The sequence below is a fragment of the Arvicola amphibius genome, chromosome 9, assembly GCF_903992535.2.
Source record: "Arvicola amphibius chromosome 9, mArvAmp1.2, whole genome shotgun sequence".
Taxonomy (NCBI): domain Eukaryota; kingdom Metazoa; phylum Chordata; class Mammalia; order Rodentia; family Cricetidae; genus Arvicola; species Arvicola amphibius.
Window position 1 is genome coordinate 48837701 of NC_052055.2, and position 17243 is coordinate 48854943.

The 17243-nt window shown below is 41.5% G+C and overlaps 1 protein-coding gene across 1 annotated transcript in view; it reads right to left on the minus strand.

Annotated features, from left to right (window-relative positions):
- Positions 1-17243, minus strand: part of Cpne8 (copine 8) — a 191898-nt gene that overhangs the window by 98323 nt on the left and 76332 nt on the right. Inside the window, exon 7 of the mRNA XM_038343526.1 lies at positions 151-214. Coding sequence (XP_038199454.1) covers positions 151-214 — 64 coding nt within the window. The remainder of the gene's footprint in view (positions 1-150; positions 215-17243) is intronic.

The window sequence follows — 17243 nt, forward strand, 5'->3', positions numbered from 1 at the left end:
TAAAGTGGACATAGCATTGGATGTGTAAAGAAGAGGATGTGGATCAGGAAAACCTGGGGGACAGAGTGAATATGATATTGTATGGAATTCTCAAAAACCAGTAAAATATTTTTAAACACAAACAGTTTTTAAAAGGAAATATTTACTTACCCTGCAGCAATTTAGCTCCTCTGCCGTTAGTATGATTGTGCCACACTTCCTGCCTGGGATTCCTCTACAACAATAAGATCACAATTAGCCCATTTAGATTTAAATGAAGGAATTATATAAATGAATATATGTTTATTTTGTATAATCACATAAAGAGCCTACTACTGTTCCGGAGGTCTTCCCCTGCAGTGTGCATTCCTAGCCTCGCCATTTAGTTTGTTCTCAGATCCACATTCCCAAATTAAGGAAATCTCTTAACATCATGGACAATATGTCAGGCTTCTGTCTGAGAATCTTCAGGTCCCTCTTGTTGTCTAACATACAAATAACATAATGCAATACAGCAAAGTTTTTTCTCTCACAAACATCAGAAGATCCAATTTCCAGCATCTCTCCCCCCATTCATCAAACAATGATTCACTCGTCCTTGTCTCCTCTGCCCACTCATTCCCAGGTCAACATGTCACAGCTGCTTTGTTGCAACTCTTGCTTCAAACCGCCTAGACCCTTCAGCGAAGTTCCATCTATTGGAAGATCATCATCACACTGCTATGTCCTATTAAAGTCTGAACCATATAATTAGCATCCAATTATTCCAAAATTGTTTGGAGAAACAATTTTTATGCTTTTTCTTCCAAACTGTTAAGTTCTATAAAAGCAATACTTGACCATGTCCACCCATAGTTTTTATGTACCCGATACTCAATGCATACAACCGAGGGCAAAATGCATAAGCTCAACTCAGCAAAACAACACGTCTATTCAAACTGTCTCTCTACCGTTCTCCATTTTATTTGTGCTCGTATACTTTTAAAGGACCCTGAGAGCAAAGCCAACTAGGAATACATGGGATGCATCCATAGCTCCTGCTATGGTTTGGAGAAATGTTCCTCCAAAGTCCAATTGCTATCTGTTTGATCCACACACTACTGGGAGGTGCTTTTTTTAGAGCTGGGAGGTGGGAAGAGCAAAGGTCACTGAGAGTTCATTCTCCAGAAGAATAGTGGGACCAGCATCTCTCCAGTCTCCCTTGTCTCCTAGCTGGAGAGATACAGGTTGGAGGTGGAGGCTGCCTTGATATGACAACCCTACCTCCATTGTCTCTTGTTGCCAGAAGCCCAGTACCAAGATCTTAGATTGGAATCTTCAGAGCTGCATGCCAAAAGAAACCTTGTCTTTTTATAAAGTAATTGCATCAGCTATTTTGAGATGCAGCTGATCTACACAGTTCTCCGCCTGCAAGGAAAGAGAGAGGAATCCTTGCCAATCCTCCAGAAAACATCACAGGGCTCTAATGGTGTGTTCTATGTCAAACCATACAGCCGAGCTCCTCCTGTGCATCCTAAGAATGACACAGGTAGACTCAGCCCAAGCATGGTTTAATGCCCTGGAAAGTACAAGTCATTTCTGATAATCATGGTATATGTGCAACCAATGGGAGTCTTATTATCTTCATGGGGGGAAATGCAAGGAAATGGGCAGTTAAAATCTCAGGATTTGTGAAAACATCAATTTAGGTTATATTCACTCTGAAGCTGTGCTTTCTTCCTATTGGCCAAAGGGGGGGAAAGTAACTTAAGGAGTAGACCTCTCCAGCTTCTTCCAACAAAGGTATCTCAGTGCACAAGACTTAAAAGGACACCAGTCTCTCACTTGCGGGCCATGTCTTTTCACCAGCATTGTTTCTAGTTACTGAAAACCTTGGTGGCTCTCCTGTTATGTCACAGGCACAGGCTCCTTCCCAGATCCTCCTTGGATGAGCCACGTTTATAGGCTCCAGCTGAGATAACTAAGTGACCTGGCAGTCACAGACTGTCGTCCAGGAGCCTTTGGCATGGTGGGAAGTGGAGAAGATATACAACGAAAGGATATTTTTAACATTATGGTGAAATGTGCTCAATATAGTCACAGCCCTGTGGCTGGACACCAGGAGTCAATGGTGGCTTTGAAATGTATTTTTGCAATATTTGTATCACATGCTGAAGATTATAGAGAGGTGCATGGCCATACCTTCGGTCTTCTTGCTCACACTTGCCTGATTACTGAGCCTTTACTTAGCATTGCCTATTTGAGCAGAATGAGTTTCTCGTCTCAACAAATCTGTTTAAAACAGTCTATTGCTTTTGTTTTCTTGGTTTTAAATGTGTTATTCAAAATTTCCCCATTCTTCATGTACTCCTAGAGTTAAGGGTTACTTTCAGACAGCTTAAAATAGTAACTAACACCCACTTCCAGCAAGGAAAATATGCTTTAGTTTCCTCATGCTTTTATAATGAATTCCCACCAACATAAATCGTTAAAATAACATTCACTCTTGATTAGCTCTGTAGATCAAACTCTCAGTGGGGTTGGGTAGGTACTCGGCCTACAGGTCCTCATAGCAGAAGCACCATGTCAGGCTAGCAGGCTGCACGCTACCCTCAAGCCTGGAATGGCTGACCTCCATGACTATGTATCTCTGAATTCATCTTCTACCTTTATCACCTGCTCTCAAGGGTCCATGTGATGACATTCAATGTAATCAGTTCATAACCTGCACTCAGCAATGTATAATGATTTTGACTTGTTATGCAGATGCTCCTCCACTCATCACATGGAAAGCAGCATCACTATGGATGTGATGCCATACCAAAAAAGTCACAGGAGACAATATCCTCCATTCCAAATGATACATCTACTGCACACATGGTAAACACACAAATGTGTGCTACATACATAGTACATGCATACTATATAGTTATAACCCTCAAGCTACAGCCATACTACACACACACACACACACACACACACACACACACACACACACACACACATATATATATATATATATATACTCCATAACTTTATTCACATGCATTTTATTATTTTTATTTATTGGTTGCTATTGAGCTCTACATTTTCTCTGTTCCCCTCCCTGCCTCTCCCCTCCTCTTTAACCCTCTCCAAAGGTCCCCAAGCTCCCAATTTATTTGGGAGATCTTGTCTTTTTCTACTACCAATGCAGATTAGATCTATATACATCTCTCTTAGAGTCCTCATTATTATTGTTATTTAAGCGGCTCATATTAAACCAACTGACAGTTACCCTTAGCAAGCTACCTAATCACTTTGAAACTCAGAGTCTTCACTTGACAGCTCAAAGTAATTATGTAATTTTAAATATCGTATGTCTACCAATAATGGTGCCGAATAGGCTGTACAGCTCAGCGGTAAGTGCTTCCCTCTCGTGTGTAAGGTCCTGAGTTCAAACCCCACTCAGAACTGTCAAACAATCAAAGCCAAACCAAATCAAAGCACAGGCCAAATGTTCAATACATTGTAGTTCTATTATAGAATTAGTATTTATGATTATGATACTTTTGTTTTATTATGTATTATTTTAAATTGCCTGTTAATTCCAAATGTGGGGTTGACGTAGGAAATGTTAAGTCTAGATAATGCAAGGGTGCAGTGGGAAACTCACTTCTTTTTAACTTAGGGCATGGCACGGCTTCACACCATCTGGTGAATATTTGCATTGTGAGGAAGATAGAGAGACTCAATGGACATATTATAATGGAGTATCCTTCTGCAACAGAATGCTGTGTACAGTGAACACGTGTGATGGGTTGGTAAAGTAGTTGCTACATACTAAAGTCTGCACTCTGCTAAACTGGTTAGAGCATGAGAAGCAATGCTAAGTCCTAAGGCCTAGCAGGAGAGAAAGCTTGTTACAGAGTTATTTTCGCCAAGGCTAAGAATGAGTGAGAAGTGAAAAAGATATGCAGTGGAGGAGCATTTATGGCAGAACGGTCAAACATGCTCATGCTAGTCACAGCCCTATGGTTAGACACCAGGGGTCAGTGGTGGCTTTGAGACCTAAAGATGCTACAAAGGGCCGTCAACTGACTAGAACTTCAGTGATTACAAAGCCTTCAGCTATTTCAGGCCTGGAGCCAAATTACCTCCAGCTCTCATCGGGTCCCTTTATAGCCATTCCATTCCTTACTCACCTCAGGGTCTAGCCTAACATCCCTGATTATCAGATAAATCCTTTGAAATGGACTTCCACCCACCCTAAGGCTAAGGACGTGCCATCAGATAACATTTGGGGCCTTTAACAGGTCTCCCTGACTAGCTCTAACCTGCATAGCTGATGCTCCCAACAATGTATTTTAAAAGGGCCTTGATAGTTTTCAATTTTTTTTTTATTTTGAAACATTCTTATTTTACCTACCAATCCCAATTCCCTCTCCTTCCCATCTTCTCACTCTTCTACTTTCCCCTGGTCCTATCTCCCATTCACTGCTCAGAGAGGGTGAGGCCTCCCATGGGGAGTCAACAAAGTCTGTCTTGTCACTGGAGGCAGGACCAATGCCTTTCCTTCCGTATCTTGGCCAAAGAAGGTATCCCTCCAAAAATTCCGTTCATGTAGTAGGGATAAATACTGGTTCCACTGCTAGTGGCCCCATGGACTGTCCTAGCCACAAAACTGTCACCCACATTCAACAGGCCTAGTTCAGTCCTATGCAGGTTCCCCCACTGTCAGTCCGGAGTCAGTGAGCTCCCACTAGCTCAGATCAGCTGTTTCCGTGGATATCCCCATCATGGTCTTGACCCCTTTGCTCACATTATGGCTCCTTCCTCTCTACAACTGGACTTGAGGAGCTCGGCCCAGTGCTTAGTTGGCTGTGGATCTCTGCATCCGCTTCCGTCAGTTGCTGGATGAAGGTTCTATGATGACAATTAAGGTAGTCACCAATCTGATTGGGGAAGAGCAATTCAAACACCCTCTCCACTATTGCTTAGCTTCTCAGCTAGGGTCATCCCTGTGGATTCCTGGGAATTTCCCTAGTACCAGGTTTCTCGTTAACCCCTTAAATCTTTCCTTGTTCTCCTTCTCTTTCCTTCCCACAACTAGGCCTTCCAGATCTCTCATGTTCTCTCCCCTTCCTTTGCTCCCTTCCTTCTTTCCTTCCACCCTTCCCCTCCCCTCTACACTCCCAGCTTACTCAGAAGATCCTGTCTCTTTCCCTTTCCCAGGGGGATCCATCTATGTCTCTCTTAGGGATTTTACAGCTTTGCTCTGTTACTATAAAAACTGAATGAAACTATTACCGTGTTGGAACACAGAGTTTGGGATATTGGGGTGACATGAATCTATATTCCTGGACCACAATATCAATACTTGGCTCCAGAAAAAAACTGACTTATTCTTTTTGAGATAAGGGTGTGATTTGATGTAGGCAAAACCTGCTTGGATTTGCCCCAGGGATACACTATGGCCAGACTACATGCTGTAGGAACAGAGAAGGTAACTAGACGAGACTCATGGTACCCCATGGAAGATGGCGCCAGGCATAAAGACAAACAAAGTGTGAGATTCTAAGTAGACTGAAGGTAAAAAGGCGGGGCAGAGTGAGCCACAGGCCTGGTAAACCTCACGCTATCATGTTGACCTTCTGCTGAGGCCCTGGAAGGGGTTGGGACATTCTAGACAGCTACCTCAGCCCTTTCCAGTCATGTGGCTGTGATTCCCTGACTGTCAGATTACCAGGACAGTAAAACCAAGAAGCCCATAGGAGTAAAACTCTCGAAGCTGGAGAGATGGCTCAGCAGTCAGAGCACTTTCAGCACGAGCATGAGAACCTGAGTTCAAATGTCAGCACCCATGTAAAAAGTGGAGTTTGGCCTCTTGTCCCTGCTTTGGAGATGGGAGGATTGCTGGTTTCCAACCTAAGTCAAATTTCAGTAGGAGACCCTTTCTCAAGCGAATAAGGCAAAGACAGAATAAAACACTGGCCTTCCCTGGTTCCCAAATGTGCTCAGACACATTTGTACCTGCAGACACTAGCATACACATATCACACACACACACACACACACACACACACACACACACACACACACACACACACATGATGGGCACACATGCACCCACAGCATTAGTCTATTGTTAAATAAATCTTCCTTCAGGAGCCCCAGGTATGGAGGTGGGACTAAGAGGATCTAGCCTCAGGTCACTAGCTAGAAGACTGGCCTGCTTCATAGTAAAGGTTTCCCACAGTTCTAAGAGTTTAATATTGATCACCCAGCCAGGCATATTTTTTCTGGCTCTTGTCTCCCGTCTTCTAGAAAATTGTAGCACTGCTACAAGCAAAATGGAAGGGCTACCCAGCTTGGAAAAACTGTGATAAATCCGATTTCTATTTCATTTCTATTTCCTATTTTCTTTTAGATTACACGGAAGCTAAGTGGCCTCCAACTTGATACCAGTGTGCCTAAAGAGGCGTGAAAATTACTGGTAGAACCAGATTGCCTCATTGAGCTCAGGGGTGAGTGTGCAAAGGTTTACAAAGGACACTGTGAGAAACTAATGCTGTTGTTGTTGCTGCTGTTGTTGCTGCTGCTGCTGCTATACTCAGCGCACCTGCACTTAAAGACTGAACATAGAGGATACAAAATATGTACTGCTCACTGTGAGTAGTTTCTTATGAGATATGCCAGACGAATCAACAACCCAGGCTTCCCAAGGCCCAGAGACCTCCGCTATCCTTCTGAACAAACACAAACGCACATCCACATAAAAGTCTCACAGATGAAAATGCTCGAACAGAAGGAAGCTTACTTATTGTGTATTGGAGTATTCCTTCCAAGTGTAATTATAGGATAAGGTACATCATTTCCCCAAATAAAAGAGCTGCCCAAGTGCGACTTTTTAAAACTAGTGATGGATTTAATCTGTGATATAGTTATCCTCCTCAGCAACATGCTATATACTAACAAAATTTCATTTCTAAAATTATGGTAAATTGGTTATCAAAGTGAACAATTTGTACTCTTAAAATATCTCAAATGCCAGAGAACTGAAGGCAAAAACTTTGTTTAAAATGTGAAATATTAACTTCATCAAGAAGTTCATTTGTCACCCTGAAAATTTAATATTGGCACTAAATGGGATCTTGCTTTATAGGCATGGGGTCATTGCTAACACTGAGAAGAGAAGAAGGCAGCCATTGTAGTAGAAAAGAATGGTAATTTTTATGCTTAATAGATATTTATAATCTATAATCAATAGTATATATTAATAATCAATATTTATAACATAATCTATATTTATGGTAGGCCGAGAACTAGTCTAAACACCTTGTAGATTACAATGAACCCCAGAATATCTCTGACCCCTAAAGGGCAGAGGAGTAACATAAAAATCTATAATTGTTAATGTAATATGATGTTGTTGAGTGTGTCTCAATATTTTGAATCTTACTTACCATAAAAAGATAGCTTCTTCTAGAACACTAAACTTTATCTACTAATCTTGGATTCTTTCTTTTAGAGTGGCCAGTTGTGATGAAATCTATCTGGATAAAGAGTTGACCTGAACAGTTGTGTGCATTTGCTGAATCTAGGCTGTGTCTGAAGCCGGCGTAGATCGGGTTTCCACTGCATTCCAGCCTTCAGGACCCCCAGGTTTGCCCCCACATCAGCAGGCAGCAGCCACGAGCGATTTCTACACTCCTTTGCCTCTTGTCCTTTCCTCTATACTGAGCTCTCCAGACCAGGGGCTGGACAGCCTTACAAAGGGTTCTATTTATTACTAATTGTGTAAATTCTGTCCATGATCCTGATATGTATTCTGTCTCACACAATCTTGTATTGAACTTCTAACAATTGATCTGTTATGAAAATCTTGCTGTGTATGCTTTCAGACAGATTGGCACTGCCCTCTCATAGCCAAATTGGTTTATTAATTGCTTTGATTACTAGAATGGCAATTTTTTTTTTTAGTTTTTTAAGACAGAGTTTCTCTGTAGCCTTGGAGTCTGTCCTGGGCCTAGCTTTTTTAGACCAGTCTGACTTCATACTCACAGAGATACACCTGTCTCTGCCTCCCGAGTGCTGGGATTAAAGACGTGCGCCACCACTGCCCGGTTTCAGAATGGCAATTCTTAAACACCGCATATGTTAAAAGTATTTAAGATGTTATTCATGTGGGTCTGATGAGCTAGATTACCTACCTATTTATAGAAATATTAAGTTAATATTACGGGAACCTACTCTCTGCCTTTATATTATAGTGATTCCATTTATAGCAAGGATTTTCTAATCTAAAACTTTCATTCCAATCCCCGAGAAACAAATGTAAGGCTTTTACATACAGGACAGACATAGGAGGTGTGTTTTCCTGGTACAGCATTTTCCCAGAATACTTCAGGTCCCGAGTTTGATTCCCAGCACCAGAGAATGTAAAACAAAGTAAAATGCTTATCAAGAATTGCATAGAAATGTGTCTATCACTCCACATTATTTACTTTTATAAACATATACTGAATTTTATTATTTTTCATAAGACACAGCAAATCTGTATAATAACAGGAGTGTGATGCTTCTCCTTTTAAGGATTTTGGCAATTGTCATTTGGGGATGGAATGGGAAAGATCTTGGCCTCCAGTTTGAGCTTAAAGAATGCTCTTGGATTGTCCCAGCGAGCTACATGTGTCCTGCTTCATGAAGGAAAGAACTACAACCATTTCTCTGTTGTCCTATTTTACTCAGGATTTAAGCTTGCGTGCTTAAGAAAAGACAACAGAGAATTTAGAAACAAACAAGTAATCAAAGATGTTTACGAGGCAAGGAATGGACTTTAATATGAGGCTCAGAAAAATCGATGCCGCCAAGTATGAACTGCAAGTTTATTTTTAAAACCACAACTGAATCCATTTGCCCAAAGGACTGAAAGCCTACATGAGAAGGGACTTTATTTAGAAATGCCAGTTGCCTGAGCAGTTATCTGTGTTTGGAATCCTGCCTCAGACTGACTCAGTCTGAATTAAGATCTGATTGCACGGTTTCTGTGCTTACAGAAGCAGAGATCAGGCATTCGGGCACACTGAAGGCTTTCACCCACTGGGGTGTATTCCCAGAGACTGATGTCCCTTGACTGTACCTAGTTCTAGAATGACAAACACTGTGCCCCTGTGAAGACTGAATACACAGGGGCCACGAAGCAAATACACAAAAACTAACACCGTAACTACGTCTCTTCCTCCAAGGACAATATGAGCCTTGGAGTGGAAACTCTGCACAAAGCTCGTGAGGGATGAGGTTGAAATCAGGCATTCCCTACTAGAAGTTACTCAATGCTGTATTAAATGGTTGATTTTCAGGTTTCAAAATGCCTTGCCCTAGGATGATCCCTCCATTTCATAAGCAGTTTGACTCCATTTTAGGCAGGAAGATAACTGTAGCCCCTAGGTGAACCCACAAGCTACAAATAACTTATTTGGGGGAATGGAAAAGGAGCCACCCTATTAGCTTATTGGGGTGAATTCAGACTATGACAGCCATGGGCATATTAAAATCAAATCAGGAAAAAAAAACCGAAAGCAAGAATTTACAAGACACACAGACCCAGGAATGGTACAACTCGCCTGCATGGACCTCATAAAATATACATGTGACAGTTCGGCTCCACACCAAACCGTCATCTGATACCTGGTGTGGGCACCAAGTACTGGCAAGCAGAAGAATCCCTGCCAGTCCTCAAAGCTTCAACCCCACTCAGGCCTGTGCTGTTGATGCAGCATATTGTACCTTTTCCCTTTTCTGGACTTGAACCCACTACTTCCTGTTCTCAGACCCCAGTTCAGCCTTCCCCTGTGGCTAGACGTTAGAGATTTGCTGTCTGGTGTCACCTCAGCAGCCCCAGTGACAGCTCCTCCAGACACTGGGCTGCTTCCTTCTTACCCATAAGGCTCCGTGTCAGCCCAGCTCTGAAGCCTTTTGGACTCGACAGCGGCCCTCTTTCATCTGTTTTCAGTCCACAAAAGGCATCTGTGCGTGTAGGGACAGAGGCATATTTATGGTGTGCCGTGAGCTGATATCCGTTATTAACATTACAGTTAATACTAGCCATTAAGGTTGGAATAAAAGAATCTACATTTGCCTCAGCCGGGATACTGGAGGAGGTGGAATTAGCTGACAAATTGCTTCCCTTGAAGCCACCGAACTTTGTGAATTTGTTGTTGTATACATTTTGACACTGGGAAGAGCCACAGATTTCAGCTGCTTCAGGGACAGAAGGCTCGCAAAAGAAAGAAAAAACAAACATTAAAGCAAGAAAGCCGACAGTACCAGAATGAGACAGTGATGAGGGGCACGCTGGGTGTTTTGTGTCACCACACAGAAGATCGAAAGCGATGACTTTGTCAAACAAGAAGAACCGAGTCCTTGTCTGATTCATTCCCACATTGGAAGGATTCTTTTTTAAAATTTTTTGCACATGTTTTGTCTTCCATAATTATGCTGTGGTGGCTCCGCGGACCACAGGTCAGCCCAGTTCACCTTAAGGAAAGATGGGGCAATGGCCTGCTCTTGAAGCTGGGAGGAGAGAGATATGGGAGGGGAGGCTCATTCTTGAGAGTTGGCGTCCTTGATTTCCTAATGAAATTTTTTATGTTCCCAACAAAATGAGGCTTTGTAACTTCCTTCAAAGCTGTTAATAAACACAGTGTGTTGATGGCAACACCAGGTGTTATGGTTAAGCTTATGAGCTCAGAAGCCAAAGGCATCCATTTACATTTTGATTCTCTGGAATCCCCCCCCCCCTTCTTTGCTGTTTCCTGGTATACAAGAATGATGACAATTGTTACCTAGCCCACAGGGTGTTGGTAGGTAAAGGTAACAGCAGACAGTGTAAGAACACCCTCTGCTCAACTGACGTAGAAATATTGGTGGGTCTCTTTCACTCGCTTTGATGACTACATCAAAGGAGCGAGAGGGGGAAGATTTTGCTGCCTCTTACAAACATTCCCTCCTTCAGGTATTTATGTATGGCTCATACTCGGCTGTAGGAATCAGTGCTGGAGAGGAGAAACTTCTGCCTTTCCTTTTTCCTCAGACTCCTAAAACAACAGACTCCAAATAATTATACTGTCTTCCTAGGAATTCCACATTAGGAGAACAGGAAGGCAGAAGATCGGATGCTAGGGGTAGATTTCACATGGTTCTGACAAATTAACTCAAGCATATTTCCTGATGTCAAGTCCAAATTCTGGCAGTTAGATAAAAGCCAGCATTCCTCTTAAGCTTGTGGAGCCTGTTTTCCTCTATCAAAGGAGCCATTTCCTCCTCACTGGGGGAAGGAACAAATGGCCGTAGGTGGTGATTATTAGAAACCAAAGCACACACTGGCCTCCGGTCTCCCTCAGTATCAGAGTACCTGTTGCACATTTAAGATTCCATGCTGGCATCCTGGCTCCTCTCAGACCACGCTCCTTACCCTAAAGTCTTTCCAGATCATGGGTTTCCCTACTCCCAGCTTCTCATGGTCCTTAGAACCCTGCTGTTTCATTTGTGCACACCCTTGGTCTCCTTTGCCCATACTCTCTTTGTCTTTCTCTCTTGTTCCCTTTCTCTCTCCTCTCATGACCTGGTCCAGACTGCTGGCCATGTTCAGTCTACTACTTTCTCTCCCTGTTCTGGAATCTTCTAGATGCCTCTGACTGTTCTCCATAATATCTATAATAAAAGCCTCCCCTTCAACCATACCTTTACGCAATCATACTGTCAGTTTATATACTTGATATTTGTCTTGCTCATATAAAATTGTGTCACTGCCACAGAAGAGAGGACTTGGAGTCTTTCTCTCAGGGACATTTTGCTTCCGAACATTCTTAAGAAGTGACAGGTTTTCTTGCTTTTTTTTCTTTTTTATCTGTGTCCCCTATTATAGGTCAGAATGGTTAATGTTCCAAAGTTGCCCCATAAAGATCTTTCCTCACTACTGAACAGTAAGTGGTGGCACACATCTTTAATCCCAGAACTCAGGAGGCAGAGGCAGGAGGATCTCTGAGTATGAGGCCAGCCTGGTCTGCAAAGTGAGTTCCAAGACAGCCAGGGCTACACAGAGAAGCTCTGTCTCAAAAATAACAGCAAAAACAAATGAACAAAAAGCTTTCCTCACCTACTAGTTTCCTCACCACAGTGCCAAGGTGATTCCACACATAAATTGAATTTGAAATCTTCAAGTTCTGTCCCATACAAGAGGGGAAGGCTGAGGAAAGAATCAGCTGTGGGTTGTCTACATGAAGGAAACTCGAGTATCTATGAAATGTTTTTCTGCTTAAATTACAAAACACTGGAGAAGGAGCATCCTTTAAGACAGTCATGATATTTAAGTCAGTTGATACCTGGAATGCTTATTCAGTGCACAAAATTATGTAGTAATTTATTCATTGTTTGTCTTCCAAAGTAACAGATCATGTCTTATTTGTTATCTTCAGTCATGACATTGGCAGGAAGATATCAGAAGCAAGAAGGTTAGGCTAACACAGAAAGACCCCACCTGCCTCCACAGCAAGCAGAGTAGTATGGCAGGCCCAAAGGGACACCTTACTCTTATCTGAACTCCCTGTATTTACACTGGCCCTATCCAGCTATTCACAGAAATCTGAAGGCCATTTTCAAAATCATGTTCAACTCCCATTATCCATCTACCATTGTGCTACCAACCGCGGGAGCACAAGATTAAATATTCCTCTTTATTTCCCTGGTTTGAACTATGCTTTTGCTGACAACCTGTAATCAGTTTCCAAACCAAAGTGAATGAATCTCTTTGAGGTGGAAAAAAAAAAAAAAAAAAAAAAAAAACAAAACTCCTGAATTCTTTTCCACATTCATTATAAAATTTATCATAATAAAAATGGCCTACAAACACCAGTCTAAGTCATCCTAATTCCACTCATATAAGCAGGGAATTGTAGCTGTTCATTTGATGGGGGACTGGGGAACTTAGCAAGATCAGGAATAACTAGGCCTTTTCAGCTTTCACCCTCAAGTCTAGCAGTTTCTTGATCATAATCACTTTCGAATAAAGACTTTTTTTTTCAGGAGAGGCATGTTTTAAGCCCATATTTTATCTGACAGAGAAATAAGAACTCTCACCACTTTATTATTTGCTCAGTATAGTGAATATTACTTCATTTTTCTCATATGAGAATGTCTATAGGAGTTACATGCACATCTCATCTGGATGAAGGAAATGTCACATCTCCACAGAATAACAGACTAACAATTCTGAGATTTACCTCTATTGGCGACATTCAAAGATGTTTTTTGATGAACATAAATACATTTTGTGCAAATTTTCATGACTCGCCATGTCTTTCTACACCTTCGCATCCAGAAGAGTTCGTCTCCATGACACTAACTGTGGCTGCCAGAATTTCTGAATAGCACGGAGTCAAATGCCGCTGTGAATATCCTACTGTGGACACCTTCCTTTTTAGAAATAAACACGTATTTCTAAATATTACTTATTTCTGGGGCTCTTCCCAGAGTTTATACACGAAAACGAGCAGAAAAACTGCTTCAACTAAGTACTAAACTCCTGTCGTACATAAAGTTCACGAGCTTGTGGCAGACACATAAGGGACTGGCATTAGAATTTACTACCCTTGGCCTTTACAGAACATGCAGTTTTTTGGATACTGTTTCCCACCCCACAGAATGAGACAAGTTTTCTGTTTATCCTGTGTTGCTCAAACATCTGAAGTCCTTATTAATGAAATGCATTAGTTTGTGAAATATTGAATAACATTGTTTTAGTTCTTTCTGTTGCCATGATAAAGTAATACCAACCAAAGCAACCGAAGGGAAGAAGCGTCTATTTGGCTCACAGAGAGGATGACAGCCTACCATTTCACAGAAGGCAAAGTGGCAGCAAGTGGAAGCCACTAGTACATCCACTGAACAACAAATTAATGCATGCCTGTATTTCTCAGCCTCTTCCTATACTTATGCAGCCCAAGACCCAAAGCACAAGGCGCGGGGGCTGTCCTTCCGTATCAACTACCATGAAGAAGATAAACGTCTCAGTCATTCTCAGAAGCCCTTCTCCCAGGTGACCTCAGACTGTATCACCCATGAATGTTACTGATATGTATTTGCATTCACAGGCTGTTTACATACACCAAGGTTTCTAACTGAACTTGAGGTTGGTTTCTTTGCATTTGTGTAAGAACATGCATACATCTGACCCTACAGAAATTTAGGACACTTAGCAATAACCACATCTTTCCATAAAACACAAGTAATAAAAAGGGGAACTCATTTCAGTAATCCAATCTGGCATTCAGGTACATACTTAAACGGACAAAATAATCGTAATATTAATACTTAGATAACAATTTACGTAATAAAATCAAACTTGATTTTTGATTGTCCTTTCCCTAAGTTTGCTGAATATCTATCTTAACACACAGAAACGGCCACACCCAAGGAAGAGGGACAAGTGAGGAGGGAGGAAAGCCGAGGGAGGAGAGATTAAGGAATTGGTTTAAGAGGTTTCTCCTAGAAGCTGCTGGATAGTTTAAACATCAGTATTAACAGCTGCCGCTATTTCAATGCTTATTAAAGCCTGAGTCCTTCAAGACAAACTTATCATATAAAGCACTGCTATTTCTTACAAGTCTGCTAGAAGTGTATGATTGGGGTGCTTCTAAAGAGGAACTGGAGCTAGGAATTTAAAACAAGTTTTCCTTCAATTACAAACCTGGGAAATGGAGACACCAAGTTCTGATCACCTCCAAAGCTTAGGCAAACCCCCTCCATTACCACAGCTGTATATTTCCCTTTGGTCCAATTCATTGTTTATGCCACTGGTGTAACCCTCAGTTGTACAGATATAATACGTCACAGTTGAGATCTTGTCTGCTGAAAGTCTACTAATTTAAAAGACTTAGTTTCTATGAACACTATTTAGAACGTGGCACCTACTTAGGGTCTTTAGGCTATTGTTGTGTGCCTGACTGAAAGGGACAAAATCAGAAAACATATTGCTTGAGGAACATAATCCTCACTTCCCTCCAGATGATAACAGCAGTCCTTCTTAAACTGGAGCTGACTCTCTCCTGAGTCCACCACTAAACTCCTTAAAGACGGGTGGGGGAAGGCTCTGAGAACAGGACAAAGAAAGTCTGATCTCACAGCATGAGAAAACCGAGGGCCCAGTGGGAGCAAGGCTGAATAATGATGGGACCTCTTAAAAGATGGGTCAGAAGCCACAGGGATCCAGCCAAAGCCACAGAGAAAGTAAGCAGCAGGACACCAAAAAATGTTTAGTAATAAAGATTTGGTAAATATATTGTACCCAACAAAATGGACTTTCAGGAAACTGCGAAAAAAGGTTGAAATGTTAATACAACGAAAGAAAGAGTTTTGGATAAAATTTCAAATCATTTCGCGTTAGTTCTTAGAAACTATTTTCTTAATCACTTTTTATAAGAAAACAAAAACCTAAATCTTCAAAGACAGCCATCACTGAAGCCCAGAAATATACTAGCTAAGTTTAAATTCAATTTATGATTATTTAACAAGACATGGGGCTACATACAAGAAGCTTTTCTTTTTGTTTTTATGTCAAACCTGCCTTAGTTGTCGAAGGTTTGATTAATGAATAATTTAGGATGCTACTTTGTCTTCTCTAAATCACCAAAATTTACAATTACTTTTCATTTAAAAGCTTGTGTTTTATGAGGTGTGATAACTCAGCTGCAATTAGGAAGCTGAGAAAGAGGTCTCTGAACATCTTATCAGAATATGAACCAGGCCATTTAAAGGAAAGAGAACAAGGGGGCGCTCTGAGTAATGTGGAATGTAAAGGGGAAACTAATTAGAAAATAAATCTCTTACCTAAATGAATTAGTAAATAAATGTCAAATCATTTGAATAATGTTATTTAACATAAATAACATATGGGACACAGGAAGAGTTTTAAAATTCAAGATGAATCAATTTTGTTTATTGTGGGTGTATTTCCCACCTCGGGAGGTACCTTATGCTGTATTTCAGAAGTGTGTGCTCAGCAGGACAGGAAGATTGCCAGAGCCCTTAACAGGATTGTAAAGGTACTGCCTGCAAGCAGGAGAATGTGCAGCTCTCATCTCTATCCCTAGCCTTGGGAAACAGCCTGAACATTGTCTGGTTTTGAGTGGCTGCCTGGTCAGCTGGTGGGAAGGTGGTCCAAGACAGAGGGGACTTTGGAGAACAGAGACATACGTCTTCACTTCTCAGGAGTCTCTGTGTGTCCCTAAACTTCCTATCAGAGAAGCAAATTTCTGATTTTGTATTATTAATATTTTCTTCATCCTTTTGTCCACAGTCATTCTCTCTTCAACTGAAATAAGCATGTCACATTCCCCAACCTTTTTCTTCTTCCCTTCATTTTCCTCTTAGATGGAATCATGGAAAATGGTAAAATAGGCGAAAATAATGTCAGTGGATCCACAAGAATGGGCCGGAAGCTGGGGGAATCTATGGGAGGTTCAGCTTCTTTGGAGAACTGCCGTGGCAATGCAGACAACCCAACAGAGCTGTAGGGAAAAAAATGTTTCCCTGGATTTCTCAACACAACTGCAAGTTTTCAAACAACAACAAGAAATTCATTAGAGGCTTAGGTAATGGAGTAAAGTGCCTTTGCTTAGAAACTGCATCATCACCAGAAGACCCTGAACTTCCATCTTAGCCAGCGGGCCTTATTTTTCAGATCATTTATGTCTTCTAGACACCTACCTCTCTCAAAGATGGAGTTTTTGAACAGTGGGGTTGGGGACTACATGTAATTGTTTCAATCCTCTCTTCACCTGAGTGGAAGCAATTGCCGAGCTCTCAGGATGTCATTCCACAAGCAAGTTAATCACATTTGGCTTCGATCTCTTAACCATCAGTGTGTCTCAACTTCCCTTGCCTTTCTTCTGCTCCACTTGTCTAAAGTACTCAACATCCTCACCTCAGACACAACCTTCCTGCAGTTTCTCTAGCTGCTGTCTTCTTTCTTTTGTGACCAGTCTCTGTGATATTCAACTCTGCAATTCATTGCCCACTTCTACGGGTGCGTGTTGCCTAGTGCACCTCAAATAAAGAAGCCTACCACACAACATTGACTTAGTGTTTATTTTTCCTGAGAAAATGGTTCAGTCAAGACACACATATACTTAGACATCGAAAGGGACTGCATCATATGTCATTCTATGACATACATACAATATCAAAGCAAACAAGTCCTGTTTCAAAATCCGCTAGAGATGAAACACAATAATTGGAATCCACAC